This window comes from Myripristis murdjan, chromosome 13, assembly GCF_902150065.1.
Source record: "Myripristis murdjan chromosome 13, fMyrMur1.1, whole genome shotgun sequence".
Lineage (NCBI taxonomy): Eukaryota > Metazoa > Chordata > Actinopteri > Holocentriformes > Holocentridae > Myripristis > Myripristis murdjan.
The window spans coordinates 8,938,230-8,957,825 of record NC_043992.1 but is presented as its reverse complement, the minus strand read 5'-3'; the positions used below and the strand labels follow the sequence as shown (position 1 = coordinate 8,957,825).

At 40.6% G+C, this 19,596-nt stretch overlaps 1 protein-coding gene across 1 annotated transcript; it reads right to left on the bottom strand.

Moving 5' to 3' along the window:
- Positions 1 to 2,251: 2,251 nt before the first annotated feature.
- On the bottom strand, positions 2,252 to 17,839 carry wsb1 (WD repeat and SOCS box containing 1). Its single transcript, XM_030066513.1, has 9 exons — positions 17,416 to 17,839; positions 15,164 to 15,332; positions 13,690 to 13,973; positions 12,211 to 12,342; positions 11,467 to 11,567; positions 8,385 to 8,557; positions 7,885 to 7,998; positions 5,649 to 5,756; positions 2,252 to 4,598 (listed from the first exon to the last, which is right to left on the bottom strand). Exons 1-9 carry the CDS (start codon positions 17,453 to 17,455, stop codon positions 4,436 to 4,438), a joined length of 1,284 nt encoding a protein of 427 aa, XP_029922373.1. The 5' UTR covers positions 17,456 to 17,839; the 3' UTR covers positions 2,252 to 4,435.
- Between the last annotated feature and the right edge of the window lie 1,757 nt (positions 17,840 to 19,596).

Sequence of the window (19,596 nt, the reverse complement as noted above, 5' to 3'; positions counted from 1 at the left end):
AAATCACTTGATTTCTTTAAACAAAATAAAACAAAAAAAGCAAAAATAAATTACAAGAAATGTACCAGGAAAATACAAAAAACAAACAAACAAACAAAAAACACAATATTTATAATTACTATAATTAGATATTTGAAATTAAATTAGCATAAAATTAATGTAAAATACATAGAAACTTAACAAAATGTTCTGTAGACAGAGGCAGTTTGTCAGAAACCAGTGAATTATTAAATGATTAATTAACTTTAAAGAGTATGAATCCATAACTGAAGTGATTAATGATTAGCAGCAAATGGAAAGGTTTCATGGGAATAAAAAAAAAGCCTGTAAACAGAGAGAATAGAACAGCAGAAAACACATTAAAACCGGTCAGCAGTCGTGTGTGTCAGTGGAGCAGATTGAGCCTTTTTTTTTTTTTTTTTTTTTGACATTTTCACAGATGCTCATGTTTCTGTCAGCTTCTGTGAAAAGGTCATCTGTCAGACCAGTCAGACCCGATACTGGTCAGACCAGTCAGACCAGTATCAGAGGAGCAGAGATTCCACAGCAGATCAGGGCTTGATCTTCTGAAAAAAAAAAGGGAAAATTCACTTGGTTCTGTTTAAAAACATCACATATTTAAAGAGAAATTTCAATTAAATGACCGTGAAATCACCACAAAACTACCCAAAATAAACAAATAAATGAATTTAGCAAAAAAAGAACAGACAATTAGTAAAAATCCTTCCTCACTTGCTGAGAGAAAAATATATTATATATTAGCAACTGCTGAACCTGGAGTGTAAAGCTCTGTGCAACTTGTCATTCATTAAAATTGAATTATCCACACGTTCATTGCCTGTAAATTTTACATTAAGCTTGTGTGGTAATGGGGAAAATAATATTTGGAGGTAACTATTTAAAGAGACACACAGCAGAGAAAAGGTTTGTGTGTGTGTGTGTGTGTGTGTGAGTCAGAGCTGCACTCCACCCAGACTCAAGAGTGTTTCCAAGCGTCTGAACTCTGTTTTGTGTTCGGTGAGGGAACGTTAATGTGCGACTGTCCTGCTTTTCCCGGCTGTCCTGCTTCAGTCCCCTGGCCGTGTTTTAATGTTTAACTGTGTGTTAACTTTCTGGGTCAATTATAAACCTGGTCTGCACACGAGGCTGCTGAGGAGCACGTGTTCCAGCTGCTGGAAGCTTTCCATCCTGCAGATAGGAGGATCTCTTTCAGCAATAAAGTACTTTTCCACTCTCTGTTGTTGTAGTACAACACAGAGGGAGCGAGAGATGAATCACCGTGTGGCCTTTGCAATGTTTCTCGTAGTGAGTTTTACAGCCACGGTTTCCAAAACACAAACAATCATATTCCATCTTTTTCAGCTAATTCCCTGTGGATTGGTGAGACACTGAGGAAAACCTGTCTTTTGTTTCTGGGTCGTATATGACACATATTGTTGTATAAGCTGACCTGGTCAAAGGGATTATTTATGTTTATTTAATTACTTATTTTGAACATGGAAAAGGAAAGAGAACATAAAAACAAGCAGAGAGAGAAAGAAAAGGAAATAGTGTCTGACAATGAACAGCTCAGTGCAAAAGAAACGATCACAACACACACGTCTTGGAAAAGGAGTGCAAACCTGTTGAATCCCTCCTCCATCAGTTAATGACTGATGATTATTCAGCTTCTTGTCCTTTATACAGACTGGATATTCTTAACTCCGTTAAAATAGAAGGTAACTGATAGTAAGAGAGTAATTGATAGTAAAAGGTTGAAGGTAAAATACTTCAAAGCTCAATTTCAGTGGTATTTATGTAAAACTAAATCCTGCCTGTGCTGTGCTTCAAGAGAAGCCTTTGCAAAAGCACATACTCCTGTGTGGGACTGAGTAACTGTTTACCACACATTACAATGCTGTCACTGACTCAAATATGAGTAGTTCCCCTCAGAGTATTTTGGACATTATTATTGGATGGAGTCCTGCTGATGTTGTGGCTCCCTGCAGAGCAAGCGCAGTCAGGCTGAGAAAACTGCCCTCGGGGGTTTTGGCAACTGCAGGAACCTGCTCAAACCGGACTGAGCAAACAGCCCGACCCTGCCAAAACCACCAAGGCCGTCTGATGTCTACACTACCACACTACCAAGAGATAAGGAAAACGCCCACAATCTTATTTTTCCAAAAAGCCTTTATTGAAACTACAAATGCAAAAAAATACATTAACAGAAAAAGAGAGAACTTACATTCATATATATATATATATATTTTTCTTTTCTCGATAGTCACCAATTCATACTGCATCTAAATGAGTCGGGACTGTTTTGTTGCGATGGTTGTGGGATTAAAAACACTTTTGATACAACTCTTGTCAGGGTTTGAGTGGAAGAACCAAGCACTGCAGCCCATTCATCACACATACATCACCTGTCAGCAAAACGCCGTGACAACAACCCAACTGATTCTACACTAGCAGCCTGGTGGCTTTACTATGTACAGGAGAACCTTTGGCATCTGCACCAACTGAGGACAGAGAACTTATTGCCGCTCTGCAGCCTGCACTTTACAGAAACATACACAAAACTAACTTAAAAGAAGAGCATATGTTCATTTCCCTTCTTGACATCTCCTTTACCTCCACATCATTAGCCCTAAATAAACTTACAAGGCATGTAAGGCTGCACACTGGAACTGACAATCAAGAGGTTTACAATTCTGAAAATGACCATTCTGAAGATGCTGCATGTTAAAGAGGTATTTCTGACATGTGCATATTTATACCCAGAATCCAGTTCAAAGGTTGTCTTAAAATTTGTCACCAGAAGCTTTAGGACTGAGCAAACTGGTCTCTTGAATGTGGGAGGAAAAAACAAAGAGCAGAAAGCTGATTTCTTTGAGGGGGTACTGGCATTGCACAGCTTGTGTTGTCATTGGTACACAGTCCTGTATACAGCATGTGTGTAGGTCACAGGGCACACAGCCATTCATACTTGCACAGTCTAAGTCTGACCTGTAAAACAAATGTAAATATTCTGTCATTCTGGTCGCTCATCAGTAAGACATCTTAAGTTATACATAAACAGAGTTTCACATTTAAAGGAAAAAAAGAAAAATAAAAGAGCACAAACAAAAATAAGTGTTTAACACAAGTACTGGATGTGGATGACAAAAAGCAGTGTAAAACTCTTGACACTTTGATATGTTTATATACTTGGTATAATTATATATTTATATTTATATATATTTACAAAGACATGGAATTGTCTATTTTTTGTACATGTTGAGATATGGACAGCTCAGAGCTGGTGGCAGAGGGGCTTTGCTAATAATGGAACTTGAAGCTGGTCTCTCCTGGCCCTGCAGGGGGCGGGACAGAGCACAGTGGGGCCTGGCCAGGAGGCTCTTCAACACAGGCACATGAGGGGGAGGGGGCGTGGCCCCCTGTCCCTGAGGATACACACACTCAGCTAAAACAGGAGTCCATTCAAGCATGCCGTCACCGCAGAGATCCCCATTAAAATATATGTGAAGATATCTGCAATCCAGTGTTCGGCTGTTCTGTGGCTGCATTTGGAATCAGGACGGGACTTGTACTCCCATCAAGGTTTGACCGGTTAATCTGTCCAAAAATGAGGCTGAGCGCAGTTTTGGGTCATTGACATCAGGCTGCTGATATCAGGCCAACAGAGGCAGAAAAAAAAACCCAAAAAAAAACATGTCAGAGCTACTATCCACATAAAAGATGCTGATTATCTTGGGTTTCAACCATGAGCTCTGACATGTTCTTTGAAATCTTTTTAGGGGCAGTTTTCACATAAAAATGGACACATTTATGGATATTATAATTTTGATAATAGCGGTATTGGGGGTCGACAACTAAAATGAGAACCACACTTCCCTTTAGCTCAACCTCTCTGCCAAAAGAAAACAAAACACCTGACTTAAGAGCCAGCATCATTGCAAACCTTCTCAGATTAAGTGCAACAGGCCATTTCAAGTCAGAGGAGAGATGGTGACGTCAACATGTTCACTGATCCGTCTACAGAGCCGGATTCTCTACAGCTGGAACCCGTATGCAGCTGGCAGAGCTGGAAACTGAAAAGGTTTGATACTGATATGGTGAACGAGACAGTAGGCCCCACAGATAACTTGACCCAGTCGCTATGGACAGCACGCAGGCCCAACATGCATCTACTAAAGCATGTACAAAAATAAATATATTAAAAAAGGACAGAGAACAGCATGGTGTGTTGGGGCTGAGGATAGCATCGGGGACTCTGGAGCTTCAGTCAAACCATAACCGCGTCCTGGCTTTCCTCTGTCTGAGTCCATCTGCTTCACTCTACAAGTTCTCTGTGAAGAGCTAATGATTTTTAAGAAAAGGAAGCGAGTCATTGGTTTTCCAGCATGCTGCAGCAGGTGCATTGGGGTTGGGTGGTGGTATGGGGGGAGAAGGCCTAGATGACTTTATAGGCCAGGTAGTCGCGTAAAAGGGCAGGGATGGCCAAAGCGTCCACCTGCTGGGTGGTCATGACCCGCCGGAGGGTCAAGCGGCACAAGTGCTGCAGACTGGCAATGCTACGAGGACACTCCCAGAAGTGCACACTGCCGTCACGAGTCCTAGAATGAGTGAAAAAAAAAAAAAAAACATTCAGCAACTTGAAAACACAAAAATGCTAACAAATCATACAGGAAGCACAACTGTGTAGTTAAATGACATGATGTTATGCACCGTGCCAGTGATTTTGCAGGTTTAGCATAGTAGCTACAAAATGTATGTACTTCATTTGTACTTGAACATGTTTCTGCTAATCTCTTTCCTCTGCAAGATAATAGCCCAGAGAGAAACTTTTGCTTTTCACAGCCAATTATCAGTTCCATACCTTTTGAATGGTGATGATTTTGATTATATGTTGTGAAATCTTTAGTAGCCCCGCATGATTTGCAAAATGGTTTGTTGCAATGTAAAATGTAGTGAATGTGCCAACCATTCAAAATCACAGTAAACTGAATGCCAATTTCAGTTTGATAGCCGGTTGTAAAAAACATTAAAAACATTTTTTTTGATTACTACAGAGCTTGTTATCTTGAAATGGCCATGGAACCCTCATGGAGCAGAACATGATACTGTACAAAGTCGTTGTAATTTAATGTTTTGGTGTAAGCACGTTTTCCAGAGTGTCTTTTGACACACCCCAGAGAAAGGGTATTTTGCTGTTGCTGTCAATCACATATGGGCAGCCTGGCACAGAAATACAGCTGGCCAGCCAACTAGTTGGTGACCACTGGCATCTATCTATGATAGCAGCTGCACCTGTTACTCAAATACAAGCTGTTGTGTTGCTGTATTACTGACCTACCAAGACTAGTATGGGAAGAGAAAATTGACATTTTGCTTCTTCTGTGGCAAACCTGTTTCTACACGATTTTTCAATGTCAGTGCAAAATAGTGGCTGAAGAAAGAAGTACTTTCTATTTTAAGGGACTGGCATTAAAACCTGACATTTACTGTTGTGTGTGGATGAAACATTTCTGCTCTCAAACTCCTCTACAGGGTACTTTTTTGACCACGGCCTGCCTACAGGGGGGGAGAATAACACCATGAAAAAACCTGGTTGGTTTTAACGTTAAAACGTTATGTACATTGATGCATGTGTGTTTGAAACTTACCCAGCAGCAAGGACACTTCCTCCAGTAGAGAAGGCACAACAGAGGCCGTTGTTCAGGGGGGCAATAGCCTGAGGAGCCCTTTCCTCAATACTCCAGAAACGAACCAATCTGATTTGTGAGGAAAAAGGACAGGAAAGAGAGGAAGATCTACTGGTTAGGTGAGAGCCCACATATGCTGTGTGTTAATCAGGAGGGGAAAAAAATGGCATGTCAACAAAATGAAAAACGCATGGCTACAATTGAGAACATTCTGTTCTGTTTTTCAGCAGTTTGCACCACAGTTCCTTCAACTTGAGCTAGCAATTGACAGGATGTATGCAGATTGTTCCCAAGATAGGTACATTTTACAGACATTAGTAATACTCCCTGCGCTCGAGGTCCATTTATAAACAGAATATTGAATTTTTCTGAGTTAAAACTGGAAGCATTGTGTTGCTTATACAAATCCCGGCCTGTTTGTTTGATCCTGCCCTACTGCTATCCCCGATTTCAGTCAGGGTCCCTCTGACAATCTTGCCTCATTTATCCAAATCCCCCAGTGGCTCATCTGGTCTGACATTATTATCAGCTGCTATCCTTGATCTGCGAGTGCAAGGCTATAAAGAGGATAAGGACAAATATTTGGCTTGCAGTGTTTCAAAAAGGTAGGTCATTTCCCTCAGTTGTTAAACTATGACAGACAGTGGGTAAAATGCACTAGCAGGCAACTATCTTAACATAATTTGGAAGAATGTGAAATATGTGCAAACATGTTTGCTAGTTTCCTAAGTTAAGCTCTTTCTCCCTCTATCCATTCGGTTAAGTCATAATGGGTCTGTCTGTTAAAAAGTCATGTCCTTTTATTGTGTAAAGCTTGAATGTATTGATGCAGCCCCTGAGACACATTCAGTGTTGTCTTGTACAGTGTTAGATTAATTTAGTCTGGAAAGATGATTTACTAAAGATATGTTATCCTATATTGTATGTAACGGGATATGATTCATCATCATGTGATCACAAGTTCCTCAAAGTGCTAGAGAATATGTTGCCCAGATTGTTCTCCTTCCAAGAACAGTGGTCAGAGTCTCATTGGTATGGGAAAAAATTTAAAAATTACTTTTTGGTCTGTGATAATGTTGTTTAGCTTTGGGTCTGTAATCATAGTCAAACCAGTCAGTGTGAGGAGTTTAAGGCATAATAACACCAACATCCCTACAAACACTACCAAAAAAGCAACCAACATACAACAAGAACGAGATCAACATAAACACAGACATACTGGAATTGCTGGTTATGTTGCATGTAATATCCTCCATTTTCTCTCTTTGTACTCTCTCTGTATACGACTTTCATCTAATCTCAGACTAGAGTATGGTTATTGGTGTGTCACAGCAACAAGCAAGAATGTGGACTAATTTAGCATTTCTCAAAATTTCCACAACCTATTTTCTGACATTTCCAGTCTTGGTGGACTGCAGTGAAAAACCTTTCCATCATCCTGTGTTTTTTGGCGCTTGCCTCTGCTTTTCTCTCATTTTCACATATTTTGTTCCAAACAGTTCTGCAGCCAGGCTGATTAATGGCTGCCTTGTGACGGTCATGTGATCAATGCCCAACAGACCAAAAACACAGCTCTCTGTCCTCAGAGCCATTAATACTCATGACTCCCTGCAAGACCTGAAACAAACAGCAGCACACAGTACTGCTTTTCTGCGGCAGACTGCTGTTTATGTATAACCTGATGACTGGGTGGACTAAAGCTGTGTGGAGAAGGTTTTAGGCGAAAAACATTAATCTTGTCAGGGTGGAAAAGCCTTGAAAACAGCATGTACACAAAGTCCCCACTGACACCTTGTATGTTCTTCTTCTCATTATTATTAATACAATCATGTTTGTGCAGAATCCATTACAGCCAGTTCAGGTTAAGGGTTTTCTGCTTGTGTATTACTGAATAATTTTGTGATCAAACTCCATCATATCTATCACACTAGAATAATAAATGGACAACAGTGATTATTCCAGATCTGATTTTTACAAGTACAGCTCAGTGAGAGCTTTTCCTCATGTCCTGCAACCTACAGAGCTTTTACCGTAAGACATATGCCATTGGCTTTTTGTTCTTGAAGTCATGGGAGTTGTTTTTTTAAAGTATCAAAAAATAAAACAGCTAACTGCGTTGAAGACGATATTTGGGAAAGAAAGTTACATCTCCAGTCAAGGTTTCTTACTGTAACCCTGCAGCTTTTCACTTCCTTACCTGTCGTCAGTGATGCTGGCAATGTGGCGGCCGTCATGGCAGAAGCTCACAGAGCGAACCCAGCGGTCATTTGCCCCTCCAGCAAAAATTGGTGATGGTGGAGGGAAGAGATGGCTGGAAAAAAGTTATGGACAAGTTTAGTTTAGAACATCCACAGTTTAATTATAATTTCATCATTACAAATGTTCTCCAATTGGATGCACAGTCATGTTATTTATAAACATCTGGCTAATCAGACGAAGATAAGTAAAAGTGGACATTTAATTGCTGAGGCTTTAAATTATCAGGTGATGTAACACTACTGCTACATCTAGCTAACCATTACATCTTGTCATGATAGCACACCAGCAAACATATCTAGCAGAAGCTAGCATTAATAGAGAAAATGGTGCCTTTTACAGCTGACAACGATCAGGTGATTGTTTAGGTCTATAGCTAAACAACTATTAGGAAATAACCACTGCTTGTCAAAGCAAAGCATGTATGTACACAGCACTCACCCCAGTTCCAGCAGGATGGTGGCCTTGTGGGGGTCCCATACAATGACCCGGGTGTCATAGGAGGCGGTGGCCAACAGCGCCCCATCTGGTGAAAACTCACAAGACACCACGTCGTTGTGGTGCCCCTCCAGCCTCCGGATCAGCGTATACTTATCCATGTTCCATAGGAACACCTGCAAAGGCAAGGGAAGCTTGTTATAGCCTGTGAAATGATTCTGAGAGTAGATGAAATTATCTGACACTTATGACTACTAAATGCACATAAGCAACAGGAATTAAACATGAATTAAACATAGTTATGCTCAGTGTCACTGTAAGGCTTTGTAACCTTAAACCAAGCCAAACAAACATTAATCAGCACATGCTACACAAGCAGCAAAACTATATTTCAAATGGCACCAATTCACCTACATTGATGATATTCACTTGTATTTTCACTTGCTACATTAACATTTTGTTCAACATTCATACAGTTTTATCTAAATGCAGTTTTAAACTACAGCAATTACATTTTATACATTTATAAATAGTAAATGTACTACATAGCTTTTGAAATAAATAAATTTTAACAAAAAAGACTACACAAAAAAGGAGAAAAGAAAACAAGTAGTAACTTAAGGTAACATAATGTTACTCCACTGGTTTCCACTTTCAGAGTTTTAGTTCACTGTGATTACAATAGGCTCGCACCTCCGGCAGAAGCCTACGAAGAGAGACAGATACTGCAAGAGAAAAGAACATTTCATGGCCAAAGGGTTGATACCTCTGGCAAAGCACACAGACATGCACCCGTGCACACACACACACACACACACACACACACACACACACACACACACACACACACACACACACACATACACACACGTTTGCAAAAATGTGGTCATCTGTAGACGCCTTTTACTTTTAAACAGTCAGTCATGTTTTAACTGTTTAGTAATGTCTCTGCTTGGGGGTAATGCATGATCAAACAAGCAATGTGCAAAATAACCGTTTCAACTAACTGCTTTTGTAATATAATTTTTAAAGTAGTATTGCAAACATTGCACCTGAGCAAACCATTTCAGTTAAATTTACAAATTTTCTTATTAAATTCACGTGACTGTCAGTGTTTTAGAGTTTCTTGTGGTGATCTAGTTCTTTCCCTGATCTTGCTGCTTTGTGAAGTTAAAGTGTGGCAACTGCCTGCCCTGTACACCATCTGCATATTCCCAGTGCTGCTGGCATAACAGTACTGCCAGCTGCTAACAAATGCAAGGGCATTTTGCTCTAAAATGGCTGGCATCAACCTCCTCAGTGTCCTCATTTAACTTAATTTTTTACTGAGTAAAAACATTAGCTACCATGTGCTCTGTGGTAATTTGAGCAGCCAGCATAGTTTTGGTTAAGCTGTGTTGTTGTCGTCCAATTTTCAATGTTGAAGTAGAAATGCAGTAAAAAAAAAAAAGACAAGCCCATTTCATGTCTGTTCCACTGCTGTTGCCAATGGCAAAAACACTGAACTGTTAACGATACAAGCAGAAAAAGCCAAAGACGAATGGCAGATGTAAGAGCTACCCTTTATTTAGCCAAATCGTGGACGACAAGGAATTTAAGTTTAGCACTGTTTTTTCCGCTAGCCGTGTTCTTCCTGGATTTGGAAGAGTGTTCAGGGCAAAGGCAGACATTATAGTGATACAGACAGTCTGCAAAGTCACAAAGAGCCATTTTAAGTGTTATTATGTGAACGACGACGTGAGCAACGCACACCAATTCCACTGTAAAAGGAGTGCAACTTAACAGAGCAATGGTGTTCTGCTAACGCTAAAATTGAAGCATATATACAGGCCCAACCAGAGAGGCAGCCTCATTTTAAAACTTTTGTGGCTGGCCTATTGTCTTGATATAACTTGCCACTGATAATATGACAATACTATACTGAACTATATACTATACTGAGCGAGGCATTTCAATGGACAATCACAGAAAACCTAACCGAGTAGCAAAATAAAAGCTAGTGTGTATTAATGCTGGGTGGTGCTAATCAAGTAAAGATAGGGATGAAACAGTGTGGAGGTGGGGGATGGGAGGGAGAGAGGATAGGGGAGGGAGAGGATTTTACCACCATTTTAATGAGTTTTAAACGGAAATTAAAAAAAAAGAGGAACTGCAACAGCAGAGGTAGACAGACACGGAGCAGCACCTACGTACGGATTGACCTTGCGGGTCAGGTGCCAGGCTGCCCTTGGCCAGGGCATTGGGCACTGTGCGTCCCCGGTTTGCACCGGCTGCTCAAAATGTCAGCGCGGCGCTCCCTTCAAAACCAATCACACAGTGAGCTCTGCCACCACCTGTGACAGGGAGAGCAAGACACACACTGTAGGGACACACACAGCCTGACAAATCTAGGACCATCAGACAGAGATGTCTACCATTACCACCATGTTCATTTTTTAAAAAACAATGGTTGCCAAGAATGTAGATATGGTCAACTTCTGGTGGTCAGGCATGTTTCTGAATATTGAGTCCGTAATATGCCTTAAAGGATGCTTAGCCTTAGAAAGTCAATTAAAATGTGCTCACTCAATAATTCTTCTAACCTGTCCTTTTATAATACGCAAGGCGTACAAGATGTTTTCAACTTTTTGAAACTGAGAAAGGGTACTGTTTGGGAGTTATTTACAGGAATTCTCATTTCAAGATATCCCTCATCATAGAAGGCTTCCATTTTTAATCCATTCTTCCCTACTTCAAAACATAACAGATACTCTGGAAAGTACTTGGATAATATCGGAGTGGTACAACAATGTTTTCTTCAGTTTTAAAAACCATAGTGAAAATACTTCTCTAGTGTACATGCAAATGTCATAATACCACAAGCCCTTTTCCCACTGCAAACAAACCAAACAAAATCTATAAGCAGGTATTACAGCTTATCATGACACTGAGCAAGTTTCTACTGAGGTGGAAATGGGAGGGTAAGTGGGCAGGGAGTGTTTCATTTGTAGGTTCATTGAGCATAACTGGGCACAAGCAATAGCACACAGAGTAGCTGGCAAACCCAAATACATAAAGGAGGATGGAAAGGAACTTGTATATGTACCGCTTTACCGGCGCCCACTGAGCACAGGATGGACGAGTCAGGGGAGAAAGAGCTGCAGTACACCCAGTTCTGATGCCCCCGCAATACTTTCACCATGTTACCTACAAGACAGGAAACACAAAATTATTCCTGATGGAGCAGTTGAACATGACTAGTATTCATGAGGTGTTTTTTGTATGCTGATAAAGGGCAGGTTACTGCAGATTAGAGAACAGACAATCATATTTATCAACTCATGCAGTTACTTTCAAATTGACCTTACGAACAATTAGTGTACCAGTGTTTGCCAATGGAAAGATTCTGCACAGGGAATTTAGGTCACAGCGGCAAAGTTATGCACTGTTTTTGTTTAAGGACGCTCCATGTATAGCTGTCTCGGTGGATTGTGTGTTTTTTTTTTACATAGTACACAAACAAGGGTCACAGAGTGCCCAGAGTTCATGTAAACAGTCCACACAATCAGGAACTTGGGGAAAAAATAGATTTCCAGTAGTATAATCAAGTTCAGTTCAGTTCAAGTAAAATTAAACCAGCCTTTTGGACAGGGCAGGCTGTCCAAAAGGCTGACAATGACACATTCTCTACAGTGAGAGAATAAGTCTCATTGTAAAAGAATGCTTGTTGATCCATGGATTTGGGTCAAAGTTAAATAGTCAATTTCTAACAGGTCTATAATGCAATCCATAATGAATTCAAATATTTCAGTTTAAATTAGGGCTATCCACCATGGATATCTCTCCATACCATCATCTTTTAGGTCCCACACACGGAGGGTCTTATCTCTTGATGCCGAGACCAGCATGAGACTGCCATCAGGAGCAAAGGTCAAGTCTCGTACTATATCGGTATGGTCCATCAGATTCAGCAACAGCTTTCCTGCAACAGCCAGACAAAAACAAACACTGCATTAATTGAATACCCATGGTACAAACTCCTCCATAGTTCTCCCTGCCAAATGTGAAAACTGTCAGAAATTAAATTCAAATGTTGAAGATAAAACTTGTATGCACAGTGGAAAATGTAGCTTGCGTACTCATCAGAAAAACACAAGGGCAAGACTGCAAAGAAAAAAAATCGAGTGAAACAAAAACACAGAAGACTGGAATAAAAAGGGCCTAACACCTTTGTTTGACCATCAAAAAGCTACTCCACCAGATGATTAGTACTGACTGACAGTAATATGAGTACAACCCCCAAAAGAATGCACTTTTGTTATATCTATCATGACACGTAATACACTGAAAACACTGAAGGTAATACCTGTAATTTGTTGCCTATGGATATCCCATTGTGCTAAATATTGGCCACACTCCAAGGTAAGCTTAGTCACAGCTTCACTACTGTAGGTATTCATTGACCTGGCAAATTATATCTCTATGTGCCAAAAGAGTAGTGTGATTGAATGAATTCAAGTAAAAATTACTGAAGTATTATTCTGAAACTTCATCTCATCTCAAGGAAACTGAATCAACTGGACTTAGTTATAGGTCTAGACAATGTTTTGCCCCTTATCCAAGAGGCTTCATCAGCTCATGCTGTTCACTAGACTAGACAGACAGGAGAAGATGCACAGACATATTCTGAAACTTTGTTATCCATCTCAAGTTTGAGGGGAAAAAATTACATGGTCTTACAAAAACTAAAATGAGCAGATAAAGAAAACTGGTAACTGTTTGTAAACAAAAACTGCTTTGTTGAACATAAAAATATAAATGTCAGCAGCTGCTAGTAATGTTTATTTCTTGGTCAGGCTAATGTTAGTGCTCCTACTATGATCCCACTGTAGATCAAAACTAGATTTGGTTAGCATACCTGGAATCCAGTGCCGGTAAACAACAGTGCATTTTTTTTGTACTTTACGCTCTCTCCAACAACAAAAATGTAATTTCAGTTCTAAAAATTAAGTCCAAACTTCTCAAATTGAATAGTTTTTTCTTTTGAACATTTTGTTTATTTAGAAGTTCTTGTTGTAACACACCAAATAAACCCCTCCCTATCTCCCGCTCCCTTCACAAACTTGTCCCTACAGCCTCCAGCCTGTCATATCTAGTCACTGATCTGCTGTGGAGCGGTTGCCAGGAAGCTGTGATAACCCTCTTCACACCTCTCTGCTGCAAAACCCTCCATATAAGAGAGAGTTTGACCCAAAGGTGGCTGACGTGTAAGGAAACGAGAAAGGAAGAAATATCACTAGATTATACGAGTACTAAAATTTGCCCTCACCAGTGTACACATCCCAGATCTTGATGCGGCCATTGTTGAGGCCCGTTGCCAGCAGCAGTTGGTCCTGGCCAAACTTGAATCGGTGCCACTCGATGTTAACACAGCGGCTCTGCTTCTCGGGCACTGATGAGCCAAAGGCCAAGCCCCAGACAATGTCTCCACAGTCAATGGTGTGTTCGCCGGGCTCGCCGGCCACCGGGACTACCTGGCCTCCATCACTGTTCTGCCGGGATAAGTGCCGTGGGCTTGATGCATTGGTGCCCTCCACACCATGGCTGATAGAGCTGCAGCAATTAAGAATATAGGAAGAGAAAGACATAGGAAATTAACAGGAGAAAAAGAGGGGAAAGTAAAATGGAAGTGCAAGAGAGTCAGAAGGGGAGGAAAGATGAGGTGATTAACTCATTCTCTGCTTTTACATCTACAGATCACCAGCACAAATTAATATGGATGACACCACCCTCAAAACAAACCAACATGGCTGGTCATGTGACAATGCAACACATGCCAACCTTTAACTTAGCAAACAAGACTGGCCACCTGAGTTTCTGATCTTGGTTTTATTGAGACAAGAGAACTGATAAACCTGTCCTAAATGGTCAAGAAGTTGGAACTGAGGCACAATAATGTCTGGTATTATCTGATTACTCAATGGGGAACTTTGCTATTCTCTGCTATTTCAGGAAACAAGCAGCTAACCAGCTCCGGCCTGCGGTTTGCTAACAACGAGCACTTGTTCCACAGACAATTTCAAACTGTGGCTCTGAGAGTCACAAGGTCCTATTGAGTGGAAAAAGAGCCTGATCAGCAGAAAGGCAGCAGATAATACAGGCCACGTGTCCTTGGCATCGAGGAGCAGCTCTTTGTGTTCGTTATGCCTCCTGCCTTGGGTGAGGCGGGATAATAAGCGCAAATAAACTTCTAGAAATTTCAGCAAGATGCTATTTGCCAGATGCCAACGCTATGCATGTGTCAATGACTCAGTTGCTACATGATCAAGTAACAAAATTACCTGATTTTATGTCACATGCAACTTGATGCAACAATCTGGCCATGTAAAAGTTTTACAGTCTCACAATGTATAATGCAGATCATACAGCAGAGTGAACACATTGTGTCAGTTTTATTTTTACAACAAGTGTTTACAGTCAACAGAGCCTTAAGATGCAATATTTTGATTTCTCCTGCCAAACTTTTTCATAACTGGTCCTCCTTTGTTAAATATTTACACTCTCAAAGTTAACAAGCCACAGGTATCTGATCTGTGAAAATTATTATTTTTTTTTAATTATTATTTTCATTTCTAGCTTTGGACAACAAGTCAGTAGTAGCACAATACTAATGATATCAAGTTTAAACTGCTGATAATCTCCAGGGAATTCAATGGTTTAAACAAATCCTAGCCAAGTTTGGTACAATAATGGCCCTTGTGGGTAGCAACTTAACGCATTTGAGGCTTAAGAGAGTTACTTACAAATTTTTAAGGCATTTTGACCAGGGAACAAGCCTGACGATGCGATGCCCTTGAGACCAAGCAAAATAGGAACCATCAGGTGCAAAGGCGACAGTCCAGGTCTCACGCCCAGACTTCTGATCAAAGGGGGCAACAGGTGTCAGGAGTTCACCGATGAACTTAGCCTTACCTGCAAAAACAAAAACAACCCTCAAACTTCTACAACAGAACTGAAAGTAATTATTTATTAGCACATCATGATTCCTTTGTTCAACCAAGGCCAGCAAACAGGAATTCCAACAACCCCAGAATTACCCTTCTATCCCTCCCACCCATGCAACACACACCCACACACAAGAGGGCTTGTCTTCAGTGCAGACATCTGATTGGACAACTGTGCTAACCAAACCATCTCAACACTAACCATGGGCGGAGAACTTGACAAGATAAACAAGTGCCCTGTAATATTTAACCTAAAACCATTGTGAAGATGCTTGAAGAAACTGCTAGTATAATAAACCAACAAAATACATTCACATTCTTTAAGCGCACATATTTTCAACTGGCCTGATTCAACTCCAAATCCATTTGTACACAAGTACAACCTTACATCTTCTAGTTAGACTCAGGTCATTTGACTTTTTTTGCTCTCTAGGTTTAACACACAAAGTGGCTGAAAATGTTCCATCAGAGCTCCCTGATTTTGGAACTACCTTTCTAAAAGAAAAAAGTGCCCTTTTAAGAAATAACTTAATAAACTTCCACTTCAAAATGTACTTAATTACATATTACCTGCTCACAGGTGTAACTTAATCTAGTGTCTTACATCAACTGAATTTTGTTAGGTCATTTAGATCAGTCACCTTTGGACTGTTTTGCTTCCTACACCCCAAGCTTAATAGACTAGTTCCAATTATTAAAAATAAGTATTATATTACATAAGGACTCACAACATTCCACCTTGATGGAGAGAGTCAAAAACCATTGGCATAGTGGGAAAATGTTATGTTTCGTGTTTTGCTCTACAGAAGTCCACTGAACTGTAAGGTTTTTCAGAAGACAATGTCCTCATGATGACTCATCCTGCAGCATTTCCTCCGTACACTTTTCGTCTAGCTCTCGCTGAGATCATGTTCTACAGCACGTCGCCATGCCTTCACCCAGTCTCACGGATCCACCATTCAACTCGACGTGCTTAAAAAAAAAAACACCAAGCAGCACTCGTTTCGATCAATTTCCACCTTTTCTAGTCGCTGTCACAACCTCCGCAGGCCAAAGACGCTCTGCATGGGTAGGCTGATTCTTGACTTCTGTTATGGACATTAAGTGCTATCCGGTGTTTTTGTATGTATGCCCAATTTAACGTAGCTCCTGGCGACTGCATTTGATAAGCAAGGTAACATTAGTTTACGGACTGGAATGTGGCAGACAGGCTCGTATATAGGCCAGCGTCCCCTCCCTCTCATGACTGGCTGAGTAAAATATGAACGGTAGTGTGTATGGGGGAGGGGAGGCTCTGCGCACAGGCTTTACATTAGGCTGTAAACCAAACGAGAAGGAAATCGACGGCCCACACCATGAAAACCAAGGAGAAGTTGCATTGGTTAGTTTAACTGCAACGGAACAGTATGTTTATCAAATACAGAGTGATTTCCGCAAACCTTATGGACACAAACTAAAGGGTGTATGCATACCATTCCGCTACAGACACACGAAGCAAGGGGGTTGTATGGTGCCCCGACGCCAGTGTTCTTGAAAAAGTCAATAACTATAGTGATTCCGCTTACGGACTAATATACATACATCGCGGAACATTATATTATACACTTTTATAATGCCATTACGTATTCCGGTCATTTCGGCATACATATGAGCTGCCAACAACACACAATTCCGATAAAATATCAGTTATTAGTAGCCTATCAGGTTGATAATGCACACTTCCGCCCATCACGATGTAACAGCTATTTTTGTCGGACTACTGTTAACTGCCAAACCGGTTATAACGAATAACATTTTGCTGGTATACACGCATATTTTTGTTATCACACATATATGCAGAAGTGGGTAGTGGATTCATACAGTCGGTGTCTACGTGTAGTAATGAGGAAGGCAGCGCTAAATTGGAAGTCTTCTTCGTAGTCTGGTGTGACATTTTCTCCATAGCAGAGCGGCACAACGTCGAGGCTATGCTAGCGGACAGATTTCTCTAACACCGTTACCACCGCGTCCAAACCATTAACTAAACCGAAAAAACAAACATTTCGACTTACCTATTTCATTTTCGTTGACAGAATCTGGGAAGCTTGCCATCTAAATAAAGACAGGGACCTAAGAGAAAAGCCTAGTTTTACTGGATACGATAAAAATATATATATAGAAAATCAAAAAAAGATGGGGCGATGCGGACTCAGGCGTAGAGTTTTGCCTCTCGACGTCTAGAACAGTCGGTATCCCTCCGCCAAACTGGGTGTCTCGTAGGCTTTAGGGGGAAAATGCAGTCGTCGTTGAACTTCAGTTATATATTTTTCGGTTGTTTCGTCGAATGAAACGACTCTTGTTTTGCTAGGATATATATGTGAAATATTTCTACGCGTCTACGCTGTGGAATGACTCTCGGTGATGAGCGTCAGATAATTACGCTACCAAATTCACAATGCAGCTGGCCTTAACAGCATCTATTTTCATACAGAGCGAGAGGGGTGGATGCGCGTGGGCGGGGCTTCATTATACGTCAGCACCGTTGCCATAGCAATACTATCGACACCTCCCCCTCCCTGCTGTCTGCTGCTACGCCAGTTTTTTTCCCCCAGGAGGGCGACGTAATTTTTTAATTGACTTACATTCATTCTCTACAGCTTTTCTCTAACATTAGTCATCACCAGCTTATGGCATAACACGAACCTTAACCTAAACCTAACGCTAACGTCAACGCTAGTCTAAATAATACGACAAAATAACAGCCTAAAATATAAAAAAAAAAAAAAAAAAAAAAAATCCGTCGTCCTCCTAGGAAAACAATGTTCTGCGGCAGCTGTACAAAAGACAGGTTCTGCTGCTTCCATGTCCTCAGTAAAGATGGTAAATAAGAGTATCCTGGTTGGAAATAAAGTTTACCTCAGCTTTCCAAGTGGTTAATCAGTAGACAGCCTACTAGTTGTCTTGAGACATTTTATGAGTTCAAGTTCAAGGTCATATTTATTTAGAGCCTAATGTCACTGTTTACATTCTCAAAGTGCTTTACATGCCCACATGTTTACAACAAACAGGACAACGCCCCTTGACTCAATCCTCAAGGCAGGCAAGAAAAATTCCTAGAAAAACCAACAGATGACTTGGGAAAAATGGAAGACATGTTTGCAGAGAGAGAAGACCCCATAGTTGGTCAGACAGGTGAGCAACAGGCGTCGACCCAAAGAGCAAATTACAAACATTACAGTTATAAAGCAAATGCCATAAATGCAGATATTACAACAGAAGCCGCCGGAGGTTAAAGAGGTAAAATGAGGTAAAATAAAGTTGTCATACAGTCAGTATGAGCAAATCAATAAAAATATATCATTATTTGTAGGACATATGTAAATTTCTAGTAAATTGAATGTTAGCTACCTTGTCAACCTTTCCAGGTAAAGAACACACAGTATGTGGTTTTAAAGCCAAAGTCAGACTCATCCGGCTTATATGTAGTGTGTAGTTGTTGTTTTTTTGTTTTGTTTTGTTTTGTTTTTGGAGAGTGATTGTTAATGTTTTTAGGTATCGGACACTCTTGGTTTTAAAAAATTTGTCTATGCTGTCAAACAGCTAAGAAGGCTGCTGCTATTCTCCCGTCATTCAGGGGGCTTAAAACATGCAGAAATTGTGTCTTCATTTCACAGATTTAAAAAAAAAAAAAATCCATCTTTTATTATTGAAGAAAGGATGCATTGATGCACCTGTTGCATCAATGCTGGGATCCATAGTGCTGCTCTAGAAATGTTTCCTCATTTCCGTCACTCCTTCTTCCTCTCCTAAACTGATGCGTGTCCTGAGATTTAGCTGACGTCCCAATATTGCAGGAAACAAAAATCCCTAAAATTGTTGCTCATAAATCCCCTGAAACATATTTGCTTGAAGGTGCATTAAAATTGCAGAGCGTCAATTGAAGTTGGGGCCCTTTAGACTCAAATGACAAAAAAACATGGCCGTGTTCACACCTGGCATTGTTTTTGCAGTGTGTAAGTGAACGTGTCCCGGGCCACACCAAAGGACCGCCTGCTCTACTGACGTCCTCTGTGTTAATAGAAGTACTTACTCATTCACTCCAACAGCATCATATCAAAGTGCCAAACACGAAGAAGTAGTAAGAGACACAGTGGATTCTGGTGGATGGAGTACACACAAATCACTGTCTGATATCCATCTGGGCTGAAGACTCAGTACAACAGAAACTGGATGAATCAATCCAGTCTGTATGC